At 40.6% G+C, this 22,539-nt stretch overlaps 1 protein-coding gene across 2 annotated transcripts in view; it reads left to right on the forward strand.

Moving 5' to 3' along the window:
* Window positions 1-22,539, forward strand: part of Brip1 (BRCA1 interacting DNA helicase 1) — a 126,564-nt gene that overhangs the window by 51,134 nt on the left and 52,891 nt on the right. For both annotated transcript variants that reach the window (XM_087910144.1, XM_087910145.1), the window contains 5 exons: window positions 2,703-2,835; window positions 7,522-7,676; window positions 10,296-10,461; window positions 10,571-10,711; window positions 11,915-12,076. In XM_087910144.1, coding sequence (XP_087766270.1) covers window positions 2,703-2,835; window positions 7,522-7,676; window positions 10,296-10,461; window positions 10,571-10,711; window positions 11,915-12,076 — 757 coding nt within the window. The remainder of the gene's footprint in view (window positions 1-2,702; window positions 2,836-7,521; window positions 7,677-10,295; window positions 10,462-10,570; window positions 10,712-11,914; window positions 12,077-22,539) is intronic.

A 22,539-nucleotide genomic window follows, 5' to 3' on the forward strand; every position in this document is an offset into this window, starting at 1 on the left:
CTACTCCCAAGCCAAAATTCGCTGCAGAATTTGTCATGAAACTCAAAGTAGTAACTCAAATGGGACTTTTTAAAATCAATCATTTAACACAATATGACTTACATGTTAATTAACTTACGTGTTAATAAATAAAGGTAGAAAAATACTAAAAATGTTTGTTTTCCTTAATTAAACTATTATGTGTCTGAACTCTTTTAAAAGTACAGGGGCTGGAGAGATGGTTCAGCGGTTAAGAGCATTGACTGCTCTTCTAGAGGACCCGGGTTCGATTCCCAGCACCCACATGGCAGCTTCCGGTTCCCGGGGATCTGACACCCTCACACAGAGTATATACAGGCAAAACACCAGTGCACATTAAATAAATAAATATGTCTTTTTAAAAAAAAACTGCAGTAATCATTACAATCTTTAACGAATAATGCTCTTGACTCTGAGATGTTTCACGGTAATACTGATAGGTTTGCCTTTATATGTTACTTGGCCTTTTTCCTTTGCGGCTCTTAATATTCTTTCTTCTGTATATTTAGTGTTTTGAGTGTTACGTGGTGAGGAGACTTTTTTTTTCTTTTTGGTCCCATCTATTTGGTGTTTTGTGAGCTCATATTTTCATAGGCATGTTTTTCTTTAGGTTGGGAAAGTTTAGTTTTATGATTTTGTTGGATATATTTTCTATGCCTTTGACTTGACTTCTTCAATTTCTATTTTTCTTAGGTTTGGTCTTTTTATGGTGTCCCAAATTTCCTGGAAATTTTTTGTTAAGAATTTGTTGGATTAACATTTTCTTTGACCGATGAATCTATTTCCTCTATCATATCTTTAATGCCTGAGATTCTGTCTTACACCTTTTATATTGTTGTTTAGACTTGCTTTTGTAGCTCCTGATCCTTTCCCCAGATTTTCCTTTTCCAGATTTTCCTCAGTTTGTGTTTTCTTTATTGCCTCTATTTCAGTTTCTAAGTCTTGAAACAATACTTTAACCCATTTGCTTGCTTTTTCTTGGTTTCCTTTAAGGGATTTGTTGATTTCTTCCAAATTTTTGTTTGTCTTTCCCTCCACTTCTTCTTCTTTTATTTTTTTCTTAAAGAAAAATGTGTAGCCCAGGCTGGCCTCGAAGTCGCGATCCTCCAGCCTCTGCTTCCTTCAGCAAATCCTACTGGCATGCACCATCACAACTGGTTTCCTCCCCTTCTTTAAGGGGAATTTTTATTTCCTCTTTAAGGGCCTTAATCATTTTCATAACGTTATTTTAAAGGTTGTTTTCTTCTGCTTCATCTGAGTAGGTATATTTAGGTCTTGCTGTTGTAGAACCATTGGTTCTGGTGGTGCTGTATTACTCTTTATGTTGTTGAGTGTATTCGTACCCTGTTGTCACCCATCTCTTCCTCCAGCTGGAACAAGTGGAGCCTGTGTTTCGGGGTGGTCCCTTTTTCTCCAGTTGGTGTAGTTGGGGACTGTGGCTCTACTGAAGCTCCTTAAGATATAAGCAAGGCAGAACCTTCCTTCGGTGATTTTTCCTCCCGGTGCCTACGGGCCCAAGACTCAGATAACCGCTCCTCCAAAACCCAAATTTCTTTTCTTTCTTTTTTTTTTTTAGATTTTTATTTATTTATTATGTACACAACATTCTGCCTCCATGTATGCCTACAGACCAGAAGAGGGCACCAGACCTCATTACAGATGATTGTGAGCCACCATGTGGTTGCTGGGAATTGAACTCAGGTCCTCTGGAAGAGCAGGCAATGCTCTTAACCACTGAGCCATCTCTCCAGCCCAAAATCCAAATTTCTTGTCCTTGCTCTAAACGGTCTGATTCTAGTTTATCCGTGTAGTGCTGTTTGTACCATTACCTCTTATTGCCCATTGTGATGACCAAACTGATTTTCTTTCAGGCCCACAGAGGGGCAAAATTTGTTAGCTTTGCCCCAACTACCCCTTCTGCTTTGAAGCATGTTTCTGTTCATTATCCCCCTGGGGCTGGCCATGCTTCTGCTTTCAGTTGTTAGAAAATCCTTTCTGGGAGTGTATCAGAGACTTTCGGATTAAAGTAGCTACCAACTCGTGATTAGCTTTGTTTTTGTGCATATCACTACTCCCTCCTGTGGTGTTGGGAATTGATCCTAAGGCCTCTTGGGTGCTAAGCAAGCACTCTACCGTTGAGTTCTATCTTTTGCCCTGGTATTTCTTTTCTTATGTATTTGTTTCTGTGTCTGTTTCTGACTCCCTTTAGTAGACTTTAATTTCCATGAGAATAAAGATTTTCTTTACTTTGTATACTGCCTTAACTTCTACTTGTATCTTTGCTATAAAAATGGCATTCAAGCAGATATTAAATGAGTGTACATTTCAATAAATATATTTATGCATTTTCAGGTATTTCTTTTTTGTTACTATACAGTATAAATATTTGTTTTGCACTTATTTTTGTGTGATTTGATGTGAGCACCCCATGCCTGGGTGTTGGATGTGAGTATAGCAGTGCAGCTCTGCAAAGCCTCGCGCTTACTTCTTTCCTAATAAAATTGCCTGCACTTATGTGTTTATTTTACTGTATGAAATGAGCATTTTGGAGGTGTGTTATTCCTTGCGTATTTCCTAACAGCTTCAAAGAATGTATACAGACCCATAGATGGCAATAATAATTTTGCAGTTCTGCCATCTAGAGATGACACTGGCTGACAGACTGTTTGTGTGTTTTATTCCAGCTGGTTAGAAACAAATTCTGAGCATCTTGTGGAAAGGGACTATGAGTCGTCTTGTAAAATATGGAGTGGAAATGAAATGCTCTTAAATTTGTACAAAATGGGCATCACCAGTGCCACTTTTCCCATTTTGCAGGTAAGGTCTCCCCGTGGCATTCAGTTAGTGAACGGTACGTCATTTAGGAGTGACTAAAAACAAAACAAAACTGTAACAATCCAGGAAAGCGGTCAGAATTTAAAACTAACAGCTTAAAAGTTGTCTAAAAATTTTCTTATCTAAATCTGATAATCATTTGGTGATAACCTAAATAAATTATTATTTACTTTGTAAAAATAAGACTTTAAAGGAATTATTCTTAGTCACAGCTAAAGGAAACCAGTATTTTTAGGTTGTGAATGTTTTGTGTCAATTATAATACTTAAAATTTCAGAAACTAAAAAACTCATATTTTTGTACTGAAACAGATTGGAAGTTTGTGGAGAGGTAGTTAAACCTTTAGGAACCTCATTATGGGTATCAGTTTTGCACATTCTTCAGGATAGAGGTTCTATACTTTTATCATCACCTCACGACTCTGTCTCCCCTTTAGCAGGGGGACAACAATATTTTGTTCTTTTTCTTCTTGTTGTTCCTATTTAATTATGGAAATTAACAGACTTTATTTTTTAAGAACAGTTTCAAATATAAAGAAAATTTGAATGGAAAGCTCAGAATTCTCATTATATTCTCATCCTCACCACCTCCCCCAACAAAGACACAACAGTCTTGCCCATTGAGAATAGAGTCATGGAATATACTTGCCACAATTGATGAGTCAACATTAATGTGTTATTGTTACCCAAAGTCCACAAATGTCCTGGCAAGTCACTCTCCATGTTGTATACTTCAACAAGTGTAGTGATATTTCATTTGTATTTTAGTAAATAAAGCTTGCCTGAAGATGAGAGGGTAAAACAGCCCCACGGGTCAGCCTTACAGACCAGGAAGTGGTGACATACTGTTAATTCCAGAAGCCATACTAGTTTGCCATAGAAACCAGGAGTTAGCAGTATACACCTTAGAGAGGAATATAAGATGGGAGGAGACAACTCTCAGACACAGTCTCATTCTGAGAATTCAGGAGGTAGGGTCCACATTTCGGACTGAAGTAGAAGTAAGAGCCAGTGGTTGGCTGTTTTGTTTTTCTGACCCTCAGGTTGAACCCAGTATCTGTCTCTGGTTTTTATTAATTGTGCTCCAAACTAGATTTTGCCTTGTCGTCCACCGTTATGGCATCATACAGAACATATTCACTGTCCTAAAACACCCTCTGTATCCCACCTCTTCATACCTCTGCTGTGCCATTTGACAAAACCTAGGCAAGCACTAATCTCTGATTCCATAGTCTTGTCTTTTCTAAAAGGCCATGCAATTGGAATCATACTGTATGTGGTCTTTCTTGTAGCAACATGTGGTTAAGTTCTTCCCGTGTAGAGTGTGTGTGATGCACAGACCCAGGCCTGGGCTTCCTCTCTAACTTTTCACACCTTGATGCCTTCCTTCTTTTCATCACGAAAACATTCACTGCCTGTGTATACCACAATTTGTTTATCTGTTCACAGGCGAGGAACATTGGTGGTTCCCAATTTCTGGCAATCACGAATTGTTATAAATGTAGATCCTTGTGTTTTTCTGTGGATATGGCTTTTTCTCTCAAGAAATGCTTGGAAGAATAATGTTTGAGTTCTATGGTAAGAGTACTTTTAACTTCAAAAAAACCATCCGTTTGTGTTTCCATGGATTCCTGTTGCTTCACCTTTTCATCTGCATTTGAAGCTTGAGGACAAGCCACTAAGCTTGGCTTCTCTTTGGTCTTTTAATTTACAATTCCTGAAGACAAGATATTTAGTTTCTTTTTGTCTGTTCACTTGACATCTGTCTAAGTTCTTTGGTCTTAGGGTTTCCATTGCTTTGATAAAACACCATGACTGACGCGGGTGGGTCCTTGTGGGACCACCTGCCCCGAGGTGGTCCTGGTAGGGAGCTGGGCCCACCTGCGTCAGTCACTAGTCTGAAATGCACCGCAGACTTGCAGCCCAGCAACCCAGTGCAGGCGTTTTTCTCAGTTAAGATCCCTCCTTCCAGATATGTCTAGGTTGTGTATGCTGAGGTGTGCCTGTATCTTTTGCTCACTGTTTAATTTTTGTTCCATTTTAGGAGGTTTTCTTGTATTTTGAATACAAATGCTCCATTAGATAAGTGTTTATAGTTATATTTTCTCAGTCAGTGACTTGCTTTTTCATTTCATTGACGGCGTCTTACACAGAGCAGAAGATTTTAATTTTAATTTTAATGAAGCTTATCTTTCCTCTTATTTCCCTCTCATAAGCTATGTGTTAGGTTTTATATCTAAAAACACAAACTCCACAGTCGTCTAGATTTGCTCCTTTTTTGGGGGGGAGGGAAGTTTCATGTTTTCCAGTTTACTTTGGGTGACCCATTTTGAGTTATTTTTATGGAACCTATAAGGTCTGTCTAGTTAGCATGAATTGCAGTTCTTCCATCACTACATACGGAAGGGGTCCCTTCTCCATCGGTTATCTCTCTTTCTTTGCTGGAGATAGTTGACTGTAGCCGTGAGGGTTATTTCTAGGATTTCTGTTGTGCCCCAGTGTCTGCTTCTTCCTTTGCAAATATGACATTGTCTGCACTGTTGTAACTTTGTATTAAGGTGGGTAGTGCTAGCTCACAGTCCCTCTCCAATATTGTGTGGGCTGTTCTAGAATTCTTGCCTGTTCATATAAACTTTAGAATTAGTTTACCACTATCTGCAGACTCACTGGGGTTTTGTTTCTGATTGCATTGAGTCTATAAGTCAATTTGAGCAGAAACTGATATCTTAACAATATTCTATTTTCTTGGTGTAGGGTGAGGTCTGTGTTTAATGAACTAAACCCAGGAGATGGATGTGGAAAGGTTTCTTTTTTGTTGTTTTTGTAATGAGAGTTTGCCTGTGTGTGTGTGTGTGTGTATGTGCATCGTGTGCGTGCCTGGTGCCTCGGGGGCGTCGAGAAGAAGGCATCATACACCTCTGGACCTGAAGTTACAGACAACTGTGAGCTGCCGTATGAGTGCTGGGAACTGAACCTGGGTCCTCTAGAGGAGCAGCCAGTGTTAACCCCTGAGCAATCCTTCTAGCTGTGGCTCTTTTGTCTTTTAAATAAGACTAAATAATATTGTATATTTTGTTTTTCTGTTTTGGAGATAAAGTCTTACTTAAGCAGCATGATCTGGCCTTGAGCTTGCTAGATGCCTAGTGATGGCCCTGAGCTCCGCTTCCTGCCTTTACCTCCAGTGGCAGGAGTGCAAGCATGTGCTGCTGCGTCCAGTTTGTATGTGTTTTATTGTATAGTTCCTTCATCCCATTATTCATAACCAAATTCTTACTTTTTCTCCTGGGAAGATTTTTAGACTGAGGGATTCTTTCTTGGGGCAAGAGTGAAATAGCTGACCTGTGCTTACTCTTCAAGGATTTTTTTACTCTTCTTGGATTTTTATTTTCTTATTTTACTGTATTCTTACATTATTTAAATTTTGCTTATCGGGCCTTAGGTATGTCTCAGTAGAGTCCCTGCCTAGTTTTTTTGTTTGTTTGTTTTTGCTTTTCAAGACAGGGTTTCTCTGTATAACAGCCCTGGCTGTCCTGAAACAAGACCAGGCTGACCTCGAACTCACAGAGATCTGCCTGCTTATGTGAAGCCCTGACTTTGCAAACTCCGTTTTAGAGAAGGGAGTTTCATCTTAAGCCGTATAATGATCAGGGGCCTGATCTTGGCTCCAGAAACGTGCTGTGATAGAAGAATTTGAACGGATACCCTGAAAATAGCCAATTAAGAGCTAGGGAGCAGGGCCATAAAATTTAACGAGGTCCATATGTTCCTGAGAGGCATCCTGTCCTTGAAGATACCTTGTCAGTTATTAATGGGTTTTCATTAGGTTTTTAGTGCCCAGAAACTGCCTTACCCTATGCTTTCCTTACCCAATCCCTAGATGACTGGTATGACCGCCCCTGATTACAGCATTTCCCCTTTAAAAGTTCTATCCTCCCAGGGTTCACTGCCACACTTTCCTCAACCACCTTGTTGGGGTGCTGGAAAGTGGTATTCCAGACTTGGGTTTGTAAAATAAAGACCCTCATGTAATTTGCATTGGAAATTACATGATTAGTAATTTGGGCATAACACTTCTACCTCCCAAATGCTGGGATTAAAGGGGTGCAGTACCACACCTGGCCCTTCCTAGTATTCTTGAATACCTGGATTCATTCACCAAAACAACAGGACCAAAAATAGATATTAATAAAATTTGTTTATCATGTGATAGTCTCATTACCAGAGTTCTTGCCTATATATAATTCAGGCCTTCAGGGAAACATAAACTCTATTAAAAGTCAGTTGGATTTTTTTTTAATTTGGTTCATTGCTTTTGAAGGGTACTAAACAGCACACCAGCTGAAGAAGTCCTCCTGAATGTCTTTACTGAAGCAGCCTATTATTAAAGTGCCTTTGACTCATAGGAGTGTTTGTTAACATGGCAATCCAAACTGTATTGCTGGTTTTAGGTTGTAGGTCAGTTATTGAATGAATGTCTATATGCACGAAGCCCGAGAGTTTCATCCTAGCCACCGTGATAGGTAAAGAGGCAAAAATACAGATGCAAAATAACCTGCATTTTTGCAGTCATGTATACCTGCTTCATTTTGGCTTGTATTTATACTTTGCAAAGGATTTTCCTTCTGTCCCCTTTCTACCCCTTCACAAATAACATGGTAATTTTTTACAGAGACATTTTTCAACTGTTCTTCAAAAAGAAGAAAAAGTGACATCGGTCCACGGTAAAGAAGAAGCAATACATATACCTATTATTAGTGCTTCAACTCAGATAATGCTCAAAGGGCTCTTCATGGTGCTGGACTACCTCTTGAGAGAAAATAGCAGGTAAGGGGGGTACCTGTTGTGCTGGCTTTGTTGTTGTTGTTGTTGGTCTGTTTTCATTTTAGTCTGTGGGTCAGCGAGATGGCTCAACCCGTAAAGGTTGTACGTAAAAGCTGTACAAGCCTGGCAGCTGGAGTTACATCCCCGAGCCAGAGCCACGTAGAGGGGGAAGGTGAGAACCAGCTCTCCAAGGGTGTCTCTCCTCTGACCTCCATGTGCACACACTCAAGGATGACCTTGAACTCCCCTTTTTTTGGTTTGTTCATTTGTTTTTGTTTTTGTTTCTTGAGATAGGTTTCTCTGTGTACAGTACATCTGTCCTGGAACTTGGTTTGTAGGCCAGACTGGCTTCAAACTCACAGAGATTTGCCTCCCTAGTGCTGGGGTTAAAAATGTGCGCCACCACCTGACAACCTTGAACTCTTGGTCCTCCTGCCTTCACCTCTCCAATGCTGGGATTGCAGGCCTGTCAATGTGCCCAGCTTTTCTCTTGAAAGTTATGGTTCTACCAACTTCCAGGAATTTTGAGTGTTTTAAAATTTTATTTTCATGTCAATATACATGAAACTGTTACTGCCTTAACCAGTGCAATAGGCACCCCTGCAGGGTGCAGTCAGCACCACCGTTATTTCCAGGATGTTTTGTCATTCCAAACAAGGATTTTACACTTAAAGCGATTGCTCTCCTCCTTACTGTTCCTAGTAATTCCTCCTTTCAGTTTGTTCTTTCTAGTTACTTCAGACACAAGCAGGCATATAATGTTTGCCTCTTTAGGTCTGACTCATTTCTTTTAGTATCATTTTTTTTTCAGAGCTTGTCTGTGCAGAACATATATCAAATTTCATTTCTTTTTATGGCTGAATAATATTCCACTGCACAAATATGCCACTTTTTTGTTAATCTTTTTATTGTTAGGCATTTTTGTGTTTCTCCCCCTTGCCTACTATTTAGTATGCTGATGTGAACATTGGTGTACAGATAACTGAGTCTGCCTTCATTTCATTCCTCTGGAGGGATGTGTTTTACCTGGCTGTGGACCTAAAGATCCTGCGATAGTCCGGTTTAACTTCGGAAGGAATGTCTTGGTGTTTTGCACAGCAGCGGTATCATTTGGCCGTCTGTTTAGCACTGTCTGAGGTTATGACTTCTCCATATCCTTGTTCATGCATTCTTTGTGCTCTGGGCATTTTTCAAAAAAGCCATCCTAATGAATATCAAGTAATTCTTCCTCACGGTTTTGGTGGGCATTTCCTAGTGACTAATGATCCTATGACTCTGTGTACCTGTTGGGCAGTTGTATGTCTTCTTTGTAGAAAAATCTACTTAAAGTCTATTGTCCATTTTTAGTTGACTTGCTTCTTTTAATTGTTGATTTGTAGTTATTCATGCAGCTGGGATATTAATCCTCTGTGAGACATAATAATGCTTTACAGTTCATTTTTACTGTGTTGTGAGTTGTCTTTTTGTAGCTTGATTGTCTTCTTTTAATATAAGGGAAGTTTTATTTTGTTCTGGTTTGGTTTTCAGGGTTTGCTTTTGGTTTCTCTGTGTTTCCGAGGCTTTCCTAACTCTTGCCATTGTCCTGCCTTAGTCTCCTGAACCCTGGGGTTGTATATGTGAACCACTCAGTTGAGTAGAAGTCTTAGTTATGATGTCTGGTTTCCTCACCTCTCTCTTATTAAATGTACCTTAGAGTTTTATAGTTCGGGGATCTGAACATTTTTATAAAATTCTCTTCACAATTACTGAGTCCTGCCTTGAACTTAGAGATCTGATCTCTCCAGAGGTGAAATTAGGGGTAAAATGCCGGAGAGCATCACTGAAAATGACACAGCTCATCCCGAGTCAGCAGAGGCCTTCGTGGATTCTGAGTGATGCTGGGATGGGACCATATGTACTCTGACCCTGTAACTCATGAAAAGAAGTTCAAGATGTAGACCCAGATTTTAACTTGAAAATCTTATAATTCAGGTTAGTAAGGTGTCTCAGCAGGCTAAGGTGCTTGCTGTCAAGACTGATGCCCCAAGCTTGATCTCTGAAGCCCACAGTAGAACTGACTGGCTCTACAGGGTGTCCTCTGGTGTCTGTATGACGTGTCCTGGCATTCACATACCCTGCAGCAGGCATGTTCCCACACATACACAAATCAAATGGAAAAGGGTCTTAGGTTTTATCATCTTACTTGCTGACACTTTTTAAACTGTCCCTAAAATTACCTATTTTCTCACACAATAAAAAATATAACTTGTCCTTGACTTTAGTTATAATTTCTGTTTTCTACTTAGTAACTAAAAATTAAGTAGTAAGTTAAGTTAGAAGGCATGAAGTTGAGTTCTGATTCTGCCATGGTTTATCTCATGTTTAAAATGAAATGGGAAGGTGGCTAACGAGGTGAGCTAATTAGATAATTTTAATATTTCTTATAAGAATTTGTTGAATCCTATGAGTTCATGACTTAATTTATATCAGAATTACCAAGTTTAACTAGTGAGGGTGACTGCGGTTTCTTTGTGTGGGAAGGCGTGTCAGGATGTTGAGTTTTGCGAGTATCAGGTTTGATGTTATGTAACGTGATCTTTGTTTTATGTTTTGTCATTCAGTTAGCATTGTTTTTGCATTTAGATTTGCAGATGATTATAAAATTGCTATTCAGCAAACTTACTCCTGGACAAATCAGATTGCTGTTTTTGATAAAAATGGGGTTTTGGCTCTACCAAAAAATAAGAAACATTCACGACAGAAAATTGGAGTTAATGTGCTGAACTTTTGGTGCTTAAATCCAGCTGTGGTAAGCTCACTCTGCCCTAAGTGCAAACTCATCTTGACTAGAACCAACAATTAAATGACTGTTTGGCTTTTTCAAAAGATGACCTCATTTGTTCCATGTTTCCTTGTAGGCCTTTTCAGATATTAATAACAAAGTACGAACCATTGTTCTAACATCAGGAACACTGTCACCTCTAAAATCCTTTTCATCCGAGCTTGGTGTTACATTTAACATCCAGCTAGAAGCTAACCATGTCATCAGTGACTCACAGGTGAGCTGCTTTGCTTTATTTTGTTGAAGCTCTCAGTCTTTTTACCTGAGTGTAGTTCCATATAAGTAAATTAAAGGACGCCATAAATTCTAATAAGCAAACTCTGATAGGAAATTCACATTTTAGTTTTAGAATAAAAGATAATCTTGTCAACTGCTTGCCAGTCTACCGAGTCAGTGGAAGAAACACTGATGCTGCCCTGGCAGCTGTGTCTCTTTGGACTCAATAACTACTAAAAATTCCTCATTTGAGTAAGTTTTAGTTTCTCTATGAAATCTAAAAGCAAGAAATATTCACTCTTCTACTATAGTTCCTATTTGTAGTTATTTTTATTTCTTTTTTCCATAAGATTATAGTATATTATTGTTTCATTTATTTATTTTTTAAAAAGTGTGTTTTGGTGTGCCTTCATTAGTTTGTGTGGGGCTCATGCAGATGCCTGCGTGGGCCAGAAGAGTCATCCCTAGAACTTGAGGTGTAAGCATTTGTGAAGCAGGTGACGTGGGTTATGAGAACCAAGGCCTTCTGTAAGAGCAGTCAACAGCCCAGATAAAAAGTCAATATTCCTGCTCAAATGATCTGACCAAGCGATCCTTCACAGGACTGCCCAGCTGCTCGTGTTTCAGTAGTTCCAGATCCAACCAAGAGATAACCAAGATTAACCATACATATACTTTTTTTTTTTTAAGTTTATGTGTAAGTATACCATGTGCCTCAGAGGACAGAAGAGGGTGTAGGATCCCCTGGAACTGGAGTTGCTGATGGTCGTATCTTTTTTTAAAAAAAAAAAAAATTTATTTATTATGTATACATTATTCTGTCTATGTGTATGCCTGCACGCCAGAAGAGGGCACACCAGACCTCATTACAGATGGATGTGAGCCACCATGTGGTTGCTGGGAATTGAATTCAGGACCTTTGGAAGAGCAGGCAATTCTTTTAACTGCTGAGCCATCTCTCCAGCCCTGATGGTCGTATCTTTGCAGTTACTGTGAGGATTACAATGGTATTCAAGAGTTATGATTTTGGATAGGTACCAACCTAATTGTATTCAATTAATTAAAGGTATTAAAGGCTCTCAGGTTCAAAATACATTTCTGTTAAGTTTGTTTTGTCATCTTTTCCTATAAATCACTGAAAACTAAAAATTAATTTTCCTGCTTTATTTAGGCATATTGCTAATACTAAAATATTTCTTTCTAGGTTTGGGTTGGTACTGTTGGCTCAGGTCCTAAGGGCCGGAATCTCTGTGCTACCTTCCAGCATACCGAAACATTTGAGTTCCAGGATGAAGTGGGAATGCTTTTGTTATCTGTGTGCCAGACTGTGAGCCAAGGAATTCTGTGCTTTTTGCCATCTTACAAGGTAAGGAATTGTTTACTGTTTGTTGGTTTTTATTTATTTATTTATTTGTCTCTAAGAGAGATGTGGGGTTACCACAATAAATTTCTAGAGTGAGAAACAAGGTAATTACGATTCTTCCAGTATAATGTTATTTTATTTGTGACGATTGTTGCCTGATTGTTTTATTACTGCTTCACTTAAAAGTCTTCCTAGGAAAGATAAGACCTTTTTTTGCTATAAAAATGTTATTTATACAACAGTACTGTTTATATGTTCTTTTCATTCTTACAGGCAGCTTGTTCTTTCTCATGTTAGTAGAACGAATCTCAGCATCCTTTGTTGCCCTTGTTTTGGTTCCTGCATCTGGCCAGAAGGAGCTGTAGGATTCTCCTCCTTCTCCCCCGTTTTCCTTACACTGGGGGCATCCTCAGAGTTTGTGTGCGCTAGGCAATATTATTTCATTGATCTGCATCCCAAGGCTTTCAATCTTTATGTCTTCTGATCTACCATGGGTCTTTGGTCATTACCGTAGAGACAGACCATGGTGGTTTAAACCAATTCTGTCTATGTATTTTGATTGCAAAGTTTACTATGTTTATACATGAAGCATTGAGCAATAGTAATTAAGAAAGGAGCTCTGTCTTTGTTTGTCGTTTGTTTGGTTTTGAGGAAGAAAGGGTCTCACTGTATAGCCTTGGCTCTCTTGAACTCTGTAGACCAGGCTGACCTCTTACTCACAGAGATCTGTCTGCCTGTCTCTGCCTCTTTAGGCTGGGATTAAAGGTGTGTGTCACCATTCCCGGTTACTTCAGCCCTTTTTCCACTTCCTTGGTTCTGTCTTTCCCCTCGCTATTTGCTCCGTCATTGGTGGTTCATTCGTTCCTTCTTTCTTTCTCCTTTCTTCCTTCCTTCCTTTCTTTTCTTTTCCTTTCTTTCCTTTCTTTTCTTTCTTCCTTTGTACTGACACACAATTATTTCCTTTTTGTTCTGTCTTGTGTGTATTTTAGTAACTGTTTTAGAGTTATTTTATGTCTCTGAATGCTTTGTCTGCATCTGTGCATCACTTGTGTCCCTGGGGCTCAGGGTGGGCAGGAGCAGGCACCAGTTTTTAGACCTCTCCTCTGTAGTTGGCACAGGGATGTAATCCATAATTTGTAGAACCCTTTTCTAATAGTGGAACTGACTACACAGAGTAACGTATTACTTTCCAGCTTGAATACAAAATATCACAGGTGGAGCTGACTTAAGCAGAAGAGAGTTTATTTTCTTCTTCTTGGGAGGTTTGAAACCGAGATTAGATATTGGGCGTTATATTTTCTTTAGAAATGTCTGTCCTAGACTTGTGGTGGCCACCTTTTTGCTGAGTTCTTACAAAGAGCTTATTTTGTGCTTTAGTATACCTAGCATTCCTAAATTTTTAAATTTCTTCTTTTTATGAAATATTAGTTAAATTGAGTAGGAGCCTCCCTGTAGAACTCAGTGTAAGTTACTGAGTGTCTAAAGACACAATCACATTCTGAGACACAAAACACAATCACACAATCACATAGTGGGGATTCGGGCTTCACTGTAGAAACTTATGATGGGGAAAGCAACTGGAGTTGGGGGTCCTAAATGTTATATGTACTTATGGTGGGAATTTCTTAGGTGCGTTTTGTCCAAACACATTAAACTTAACATGAATGTACCTTTTAGTTGTAAATTATGTTTTAAGAAAGTATTTTTTTCAAATGGTAAAATGTCAGCCCAAATATGACAAAAATTTGCATTGTAAGCTTTATTACAGTGTTTATCTGGAAGGGATTTAGATCTTTTTGCCTAGGAACCTGATGTATCTTTTATTGTGTGGCACCGTCATGTGCCTTACTAAAATTGGCTAACCCAACAATACTGCAATACCTGTATTGCTTTCCCTTTCCTGTAAGAGCATGCACAGCTTTGCAGAGGGCAGGGGCTGGCTCCCAGCACTCGTGCCTGGAAGCTTACAGCCCCGTCCACTTCCAGCCCTCTGCACACAGCCACACATGCACATAACCAGAAATCAGTAAATCCTAAATTTATTTTAAAAAAGTGTGCAACACTCAGAAGGCAGAGGCAGGTGGATCTCTGTGAGGCCAGCCTGGTCTACAAGAGCTAGTTCCAGGACGGGCTCTAAAACTACAGCGAAACCCTGTCTCGAAAAAACAAGATAAATAAATAAAATAAAAAATTAAAAAAATGTGCAAAATAATACATCCTATCCATTAAAACAGATGGTGTTTCAGTATTAATAAGTAACAAGAAAAAATAGCTTTTAGATGTTATAGTCTATACTGAATCCTGAGACTTGTTTGTACAAGTTGACATGCCCCATTTTCAAGTGGGTCAGATTTGTAGTTTATACTCCCAACAGTCTCCTACGTCATGAAACCTGGTATGACAGACACAGGAGACAAGCAGATGCTTAATAAAGCAAAATATGAAAAAGAATTGAAGGCATGGTATTAAAAATTTTTAAATGGCCAGAGAAAATAAAATTGTTTTCATTAGAGATTATAATATCTATTGATGACAGCTTTTCAGAATATTATTAACATTCTGATACTAAACATCATTCCATAGCTGTAACATGATTGACACACCTGATAAGGTATTATTCTGGTCTTCTGTCTCATGGTTCAGTTTTAATCGTATCTGATAGCTTTGTAAACCATGGAGCAGTCAGTAGCTGTGAGAACAATACGATTAGTTTTCCGTGGGAGGCGGTGGCTGGGTTATTCCATTGGCTGCACCAATGCTTAGCTGCATTCTGCTGCAGACAGGCTGATGATATGATCACTAATAGTTTTTATCTTAGCCATAGTTAAAAACATTCTGTATTTTTATAAAATTCTGTTTTGGGGGGGTTGTTTTTTGAGACAGGTTCTCTGTGCAGCCTTGGGCGTCCTCGAGCTTTCTCTGTAGACCAGCCTGGCCTTGAACTGAGAGATCCACCTGTGTCTGCCTCCCAAGTGCTGGAACTAAAGTCATACACCATCACCGCCCAGCAAGAACTGTCTGTTTCTAAGCAATTTTTATTTATTTTTTTACAAGGTTGTTTGACTAACATTAACACTGCTACTTTTACCATAAATATACTTTTTAATGTACTGTCCCCTTATTTCCTAATCACTGAAAAGAATTCTAAAAACATCACACATTGTAAGGTTATAGTAAAAGTATTAGAGTTTTCCATAGAAATGGAACAGAGAGGGAAATGGCTTGTACTGTAGTTGAAAGCCATGTGTCCACCTTTTTAGGAAGGCCTTCTGCATTACCATGGTTAACACTGAAATGCTAATTTCTGGGATACAGCATCTCAGAAGCACGCAGAGATGCCAGGGCTTCCTGTGGCCTAGGCAAGCTGACAAACATAATAACATTTCCCAAATAAATAAAAATCAAAACTAATATGTAATTTATACATATTGATTAAAATTTTACTCCCCTTGCAAACTCTACTTTTAAATATATTTTCATGTCATGTAGTTGTACGGTTGATCTCAAAAAGCTCACAGTATGTTATCTTTTTCTGTGTAGGGGGCTAAATGCTAAGAATTAATTCATCTTAGGTGTATAAAGTGAAATTTAATAAACTTTGAGATTATGGTGTCATCTTCATAACAGTTGATTGTGTCTTAAACATGTAATATTCTGTCAGGAGAAAAAAAATATGCCTCAATTCATAAACCTAAGCTAGTTCCTGTACTCTTAGCTACTCTCTTGGATCAATAATAGTTTTTTTGTCAAACCCTTGAATTTTTGAAGTTATAGAAGCCTGACTACTTTTCCCTTTAAATTTTCTGTAATATCTTCACTCTCCTGCTGCAGTTTGACTAGAAGGACCCCGCTGTGTCGAGCACTCGTTTTCAGTCTGTGGACTATTTTCAGAGCTTCTGGGAACTTTGGGAGGTGGGGCTTAGCTGGAGAAAGGTAGTTACACAGGGCAGGCACTATCTTACCTTGGGCTTCTTTCTCTTGCTCTTCCCAGCCTGCCTTGAAAGACCCACCTCCCGCTGCCTTAGGCTCTGCCCAAGCACATTAAAGCAGGCAGCCTATGAAATCATGAGCCAAATTCTCTCCTTTAAATTCTCTCAAATATTTTAACACTAGCTTCATAAAAATAGCTAATGTAGAAAAGTAGTAGCAGAGGACCAGGTAATTGCTTGGACCGAATCTGATCATACGCGTCTTTATCCTCTGAAGTTGTTTTTGTAGGAGACATTTGGAAGTAGCTCAGTGGACAGTTCCAGTGGGGTTAGAAGACGGGAATGGGAATATCTAATAGAAACGGGGAAGGGCTGTAGCAGCTGGGCTGGGAATTAGACTAGAGACCTTACAGATTGTTCTGAGACTTATGTCTGACTGTGACAGTAATGGAGAAATGAATTTGGTAGAAGAAATTTCATGACAGAATTGTTTTTAGGCTATGGCATTTTTATTCTTGGAGGCTTTACAGTGAGAGGTTTACATTGAGAATTGCGAGCAAAAAGTATGGTAGAAAGATTTGAGAAATATTCAGTTTGGCCAGAAAATGGACACGTTTAAATTCATGGAAAGAAGGACCTTTTTTAAAAAATATTTTTAAATCCTTTATTTAACTTTACTTTATGAGCATTGGTGTGAGGGTGTCAGATCCCCTGGAACTGGAGTTACAGACAGTTGTGAGTTGCCATGTGAGTACTGGGAATTGAACCTGGGTCCTCTGGAAGAGCAGCCAGTGCTCTTAACCACTGAGTCATCTTTCTAGCCCTGAAAGTCCCTTTTCCCCCTTTTTCTTTTTATTTTGGAGTGGGGGAGGGTAGGGAGGTTTTTCAAGACAGGATTTCTCTGTGTAGCCCTGGCTCTCACTTTGTAGACCAGGCTGGCTTTGAACTCACAGAGATCCACTTGCCTCTGCCTCCTGAGGGCTGGGATTAAAGGTGTAGGCTACCACCGCCCAACCAGAAAGAAGACTATTGCTTCCCACTGTAAACTAGCCGAGAATTAGCTAGGTTTCCAGAAGTAGAAATTTCAACTCATCTGAAAAACTTGAGAAGACAGCACACTTCCCAAGAAAAGGCTACCTAAGAAAGTGTCCTCTCTGCTCACCACACAGCGCCTCAGAGACCACTGCTCTCAGGGCACAAGGGAGCACTACTGCTGAGTTTGCAGCAGACCATGGCTTCATTTGCTGATTGGATCCTCAAATTGTAGGCAAACAGAATGCAAGGTTCAGTATCATGAATGCTTTCATGCTTGGCTTTGTTTGTTTTTGTTTCTGTTTTGCTTTTGTTTTCTGTGGTACTGGTAACTGAGCCCGGGCACTTGTGTGTGCTAGGCAAGTAGTTGTCTCCCTTAAGCCCCACTACATCCTTTGAGACAGGTTCTTGCCCAAGTTGATCTTGAATTTGTGGTCCCCTTGCCTTTACATCCTGGATTCTAGGCTTACAGGCGTGAGTCACCACATCTGGCCTCTTCCACCCACTTGTCTTTGAAATAAGTCCTGGAAAGTGAGGCTGGCGTGAATAGAGTTGGACCCCTTAGGTGGTCTCTGAGGAGGAGGCATGTGGAGGTCAGAGTGTGAAATCTAAGCTGCAGGGGAAGCCCCAGGATGTTAGGGGACTCAAAGAACAAAAATACTTGTCAAAGATAGCCAGCCACGTGGTTTTAACCAGCTCAGGCGAGATCCCATATAGGCTGCAAACCACTAGGACATCGGGTGGGAGTGCCTGAAACCTTTGGAGCTTACATCCTGACACTTTGTGTCCCCAGGTGTAGGACATGGAACTGCAGAATTTAACGTTTGCCTTGCTACATTAAATTCCGTCCTGTTTGAGTCACATCTTTCCTTCCATTTGCAGTATGAATTTTAACTCGATGTTATGTATGTTGATAGGATGTAACTTAGTTTTTTACCATTCGTGTAGGCACTTGTAGCTAAGAGTTTGCCCTGACTCTCAGGGGAAATTTTGAATTTAAATTTTTGAACAATGTTGAAACTGTTAAGCCTCTGCAGTCCCTTGGGGATGAGCTAATTGCATTTTGTGTTATGCCGTGGCCTTGCGTCTTTGAGGACTAGGAGTGGAATGTCATGATCCTAATGTGAAATTCCCCCAAAGGCACATGTCTGGAACACTTGGGCTCCAGTCAGAGATGCAGTTGTAGGTTTTGGAAACATTAGGAGGTGGGGCCTGGTAGGCTCCTCTCTCCCTGTCTCTTGTTTCCTCTCAGCCCTCATTCCACATGTTTCTGTTGCCGTGATGTTCTGCCCAAGCGCAGGAGGCCGAGCAGGCTCGGATCGCACCCTCTCAAACTATAAATTAGAAGCCAGAATAATTCTTCTTTTTAACAGCTTAGGTATCCGCGCAGCTATTTTGATCACAGCTGAATAAAGTAACTAATCAAATCTTCTTTTTAAAAAGTTCGTTTTAAAAAGTTTGTTCACAGCTGGGTGGTAGCGGTGAACACCTTTAATCCCAGCACTCAGGAGGCAGAGGCAGGTGGATCTCTGAGTTTGAGGCCAGCCTGGTCTACAGTGTGAGTTCCAGGACAGCCTGGGATACACAGAGAAACTCTGTCTCTAAATAAATAAATAAAAAGTTTCTTTTGCAGTGTAAGTCCCAATCATAGAATTCACTTTTGAAGTATAGCACTCTGGGCTGGAGAGACAGCTTAGTGGTTAAGAGTGCTTACTGCTCTCTCAAAAGACCGTTCCCAGCACTTTGAGCAGGAGAGCATGATGCTCTCCGGCCTCTGCAGGCACCTGTGTGGATGTGGGGCCTGCACATAAACTCGTACAGGTACAGACACGTAACCATGAAAATAAATAAACAAAACTTTGAGGCTGGGGATGTATCTTGGTGGTTCAGGGCATCTCTTGTTCTTGCAGAGGACTTGGGTTCAGCGCCCAGCACCCACATGGTAGCTCACAGCATCTGTAACTCCAGCCCCAGAGGATCCGATGCCTGCTGATCTCTGTGAACACTAGACCCTACCTGATTTATAGACTATACTCAGGAAAAACATACAGTAAAATAAATCTGAAAAATAAAGTCTAGAACTCAGCAGTCACTCATACATTCACAAATCGTGAGCCGTCACCGCTGTCTAGTCACAGAAATCCTCACGGCCCTTAGCAGTCACTCTCTCCTTCGCCTTCTGTCCCTGGTAGACACTCTCCTATTTTCTGCTTTTACAAAGCTGTCTTCTGTGACGTTTCCATATAAATGGAATTATATAGCAAGTGGCCTTTGTGTCTGGATTCTTGACTTAGCGCTTACGGAGCTCTCTGTGGTAGAATGCCGATGTGGTTTTAATGGCTGCACAATACTTGCTACTTTCGGTTTGTTATGGATTGTGGCTTTAGCACAGTGGAGCACTTGCCTAGTTCAGTGTATTTTGAATGTTAAGTGTACCTTTTGTAAACAACATATGGTTGATTTGTTTTAATCCGGACTCCTAACCCAGATAAGGTACATTGTTTTAAAGTACTAAGTTAGTGTGGTTTGCTATGAAACAACAAAAAAGTGATGCAATCCCCCTTTCATATTTCAGTCCTGGTTCCTAATGTTGCCCTGAAGGAAATTCTAAGACAGACTTTGTCCGTTGCATGTTCAGTGCTAAACTCCAGTGGAAGGGCAGGACGTTTGCTAAGTTTTAGTCACTGTGCTGTGCCCTGAGGAAGTGTATTAATCAGGTCTAAGTAAACTATATGAGTACTATGAAACTCCGCTGAAAAAAATGCATTTTTCCCACAGATAAAAATTCGGATTTACAAACCCAGCTCCGATAATATAAAGAGCTTGGAAATCATCACCGCCCTCTGTAAGATTAAAAACAAACCACATTAAAAATGAATAATTTTTGTGGCATTCAGCTGAGAACTAAGAGCAGAGCAAACCACCATTCTTAGACTGAGCAGAGGGCACATACAGAGAACTACAGCAGAGGTGTGTTTAGTAGGAACAGTGAACCAAGCATAAGCTAACAGCAGCAGCTGAAAGGTGATGCCGAGAGACTGCTGGGGCCGAGTGTAGACCACCTGAAAGCAAGAAACTCAGGGCCTGCGGTCTGTGGAGGCTCTCACAGTTTTGAAACTATTACTTCCAGAAACCCCACAGCTCTGACAGTGACCAGCCAAGAAAAATCTTCCCATTTCTGGCAATAAAAGGGGAAAGTAACCATTCTGAAACAGGCTGGAAGCATCTCCCATAACTAAGGGCAGTCCACTACTAAGAAAGCCTTTCTAAGAGCTTCATCCAGCGTACGGGAGGGAAAATTACCTCAAATCCAGCTCCCTCCAGACTCTTGTCTCACATAATGAGACCTGTAATGATAGGAGTAGCGGGCTGCGGCCCTGCTCGTGGCTAGCTTTACCTGAGATAATCACTCAGAAACTGTATTCATTTAAACACTGCCTGGCCCGTTAGTTCTAGCCTCTTATTAGCTAATTCTCACATCTTGATCAACCCATTTCTAATAATCTGTATTTTACCACAAGGTTGTGGCTTACTGGCATGAGTCTAGCCAGCGTCCGTCTCGGGAAGGGGAATCATGGCGTCTTCCTCATTGCCTTCTTCCCAGCATTCTGTTCTGTCTACTCTGCACACCTAATTTTCTGCCCTATTAAAAGGCCAAGGCAGTCTCTTTATTAACCAATGAAAGTAACACATAGACAGATGACCCTCCTACACCAGAGACCTGTGAAGAACTGTGAAACACTTGGAAGGTCACAGTGCAGGAACGCGGTCCCACTAAAAGATGACACAAGTGTGAGACGTACCTCTTGACCAGCAAGCAGGGACGACCACAAAATCGAGAATTCTTCCCAAATCACAACTTTATTGGAGCACTCGGTTGAAGGGGGAATGGGGGACGAGAGAGGGCGAGAAAGGGAGAACAGGAGAAGGCGAGAGGGAAAAAGCAAGAGAAAGAGAAAGGCCCAGAGGCAGCTGCTTTTAAAGGGTGGAGGGACTCGGAAACTGTCCTGATTGGTGAATACCATTCTGCTGGTGCCCGGGGGTTCGGGATAGGCTAGGGAACCAAGGCTCAGTTACGCATGTGCAGGCAAGGGCACTCAACCCCACGTGGCTATGCCAAATATAGACTTGTTTACCTCCAAGCTGTAGGATCACCTGTGCCATCTCGTAATGGCGATTTCTCCAGGTGGCTCCTTACACAAGGAAAGGCCAGGTGATGCTCCCTTCCTACGCTTTCTTCCCTCCGCCTACCACTGCAGCAGAGCTCCAGTGTAACAACCGTAAGACTGACTCTAAGAATCTATGTTAGGACAGGGGGAGTCAGTGGTCACTGGATGTCTACAGCACATGTGAGACCCTGGATCTGGTGACTTTACAGACCAACTCAAATCTACATTAAGAATCATAAAAACAGCCCGCATGGTGGGCACACCTTTAACCCCAACATGATGGATGGCTGTTTTCTGTTTCACGTATTAAAAGACCGCGTATCAGGAGTCCACTGGGGCTATGGTCTCGGAAGAGGGTTGACTGGGAAGTCTCTTCCAGGAGGCCTCAGGACTTTGACAGAATTTATCTCGTGGTTTTCGAGCAGTGGTAGCCTGCTGCAGGGGCGGTAGGAGTCTTAGGGGCTGTTGTGTGACACTTCTTCCTATCACAAGGCTTCATCTTTCAGTTTAGAAAAGAGTTGGGGTAAAGCTTTGTTACTGTGCTAATGAGAGTGATAAGAATGAAGTGTACTTAAGGGTATTGTTAGAAGACAAAGGCGAGTGGAGCAGATAACTCTGGAAGTGCTTACTGAAAGTAACATGTGAATGGGCAGATACTAACTCATCTTTATTCCAAGTCTCTCTTGGTTTTGGTTTGTTTGGCAGAAACTTGATTTGTGGTCTAGGGTACTTCAGACTCCCCATGCAACTCCTGCAGACTTGTTTCTTGATCCACCTGCTCTAACCACAGTGCTGAGATTTCAGGCCTCTGCTGTCAGGCCAGCCTGTTGACAGAGGTTTCTGTCACGCCCTGTCCTGTACCATTTAGCCCCAGCAAAACACACAGAGGTCTACATTAATTAAAAACTTGTTGGCTCAGGTTTCTTATTAACTCTTATAACTTATATTAGCCCATAATTCTTATCTGTGTTAACCACATGACTTGGTACTTTTTATCAGTGAGGCAGTCACATCTTTGCTTCCTCTGTGACAACTGCAGATTGAACCTATACCTCAGGGAAACTATTTAAGAGGAGGGAAGATTTATTTTTGCTTATGGTTTCAGAGGATTCAGTCTGTAGTTGCCATCTGCATTGTTTTTGGAGTATAGAAACAGAACAGGTTGCAACAGAGGGAAGCTATTTTCAGGGAGCAAAGAGGAAATGTTAGCATTGTCATGGCTGGCTTCCTCCTTCTTGCTATCCATCTGGGCCTTCTACTTCAGTTATGACTCTGTAAATACCTTCACAGACTTACCCAAAGTTAGGCTTTATGAATCTAAGCATCTTGCAGGCAT

Source organism: Myodes glareolus, chromosome 9 (assembly GCF_982192425.1).
Source record: "Myodes glareolus chromosome 9, mMyoGla1.1, whole genome shotgun sequence".
NCBI lineage: Eukaryota > Metazoa > Chordata > Mammalia > Rodentia > Cricetidae > Myodes > Myodes glareolus.